Source organism: Octopus bimaculoides, chromosome 12, assembly GCF_001194135.2.
Source record: "Octopus bimaculoides isolate UCB-OBI-ISO-001 chromosome 12, ASM119413v2, whole genome shotgun sequence".
Classification (NCBI taxonomy): Eukaryota; Metazoa; Mollusca; class Cephalopoda; order Octopoda; family Octopodidae; genus Octopus; species Octopus bimaculoides.
The window spans coordinates 47,152,339-47,153,361 of NC_068992.1; the positions used below are offsets into that span (position 1 = coordinate 47,152,339).

Genomic DNA, 1,023 nt, shown 5'->3' on the forward strand with positions numbered 1-1,023 from the left:
TTGTGTTAAATCTACTGCTTCATTTTAAAGAAACAAAAAAATATAAGCAACTTCTAAAAAATGTATTTCTTTTATTGGATATTTTTTCCCATCTATGCAGGTAAGTGATATTGTTTTATGATTTTTTTTGTTTTGTTTTGTTCTTTTTTTTTTTTTTTTTTTGCTGTTTTCAATTTCAGAAATATCGTTTCTTTACATACCATATAATACACACATACATATATATATATACACACACACACACACATATACATATATATGCGTATGTATGTATCTGTATATAAATACACTTACACATACATACATATATATATATATATATATATACACACATACATACATACACACGCATTTATACCTTAATATCGTGAGTAAATTACCTGGATTTTACACAAGAAGAAAGTTACTTTGTTCCTACATTAGAAATTCAGGTACATGTACAATTCTTTCATTCCTAGAATATTCACACCTATCAGTTCATACATTATTGTGCGTGTGTCTGTGTGTGCGTGTGTTTTTTACGTGTGCGCGTGAGTGGGAGAGTGCGTGTGTATGTGAGAGAGAAAAAGCGTGATAGTGTGTGTGTGCGTGTGTCTAATGCCTTGTTTCACACAAATTGAAAAATAAAATATAAAATGAAAACGAAAATAACTCTGATAAAGTTTTTCCTTTTCCTTTATTCTCTTTTTTTTTTTTTTGTTTCGTCATCGAAAATTTCCTAGGACAAAAGTTTATCGACATTCCAAATGCAATAACAATATTTGAAACCGAGATCCTGTTGATCACGAGGCAAGCAACAACACAAATATGATTAAAAGAAAATTACAATGGAGACATAACTAGAAATTAAAAAAAAAAAAACAAGAAGAAACCAAACAAAACCACATCATTTAGCTTAACTTTATTTTTATATTTATACTTTTGTTTCTTTTATTTTTTTTCAATCACGGACTCTCTCTGCGTTCAGTTTTGTCAGAATTGCAAAATCGTGATCTTCGAAACTGAAAGAGTTTACTTGAAGAA

General features: G+C 28.7%; 1 protein-coding gene across 2 annotated transcripts in view; it reads left to right on the plus strand.

Annotated features, from left to right (window-relative positions):
• Nucleotides 1-1,023, plus strand: part of LOC106878436 (limbic system-associated membrane protein) — a 351,903-nt gene continuing 350,880 nt past the window's right edge. For both annotated transcript variants that reach the window (XM_052972176.1, XM_052972178.1), the window contains exon 1: nt 1-100. In XM_052972176.1, the coding sequence (XP_052828136.1) occupies nt 61-100 (40 nt within the window). In that variant the 5' untranslated portion in view covers nt 1-60. The remainder of the gene's footprint in view (nt 101-1,023) is intronic.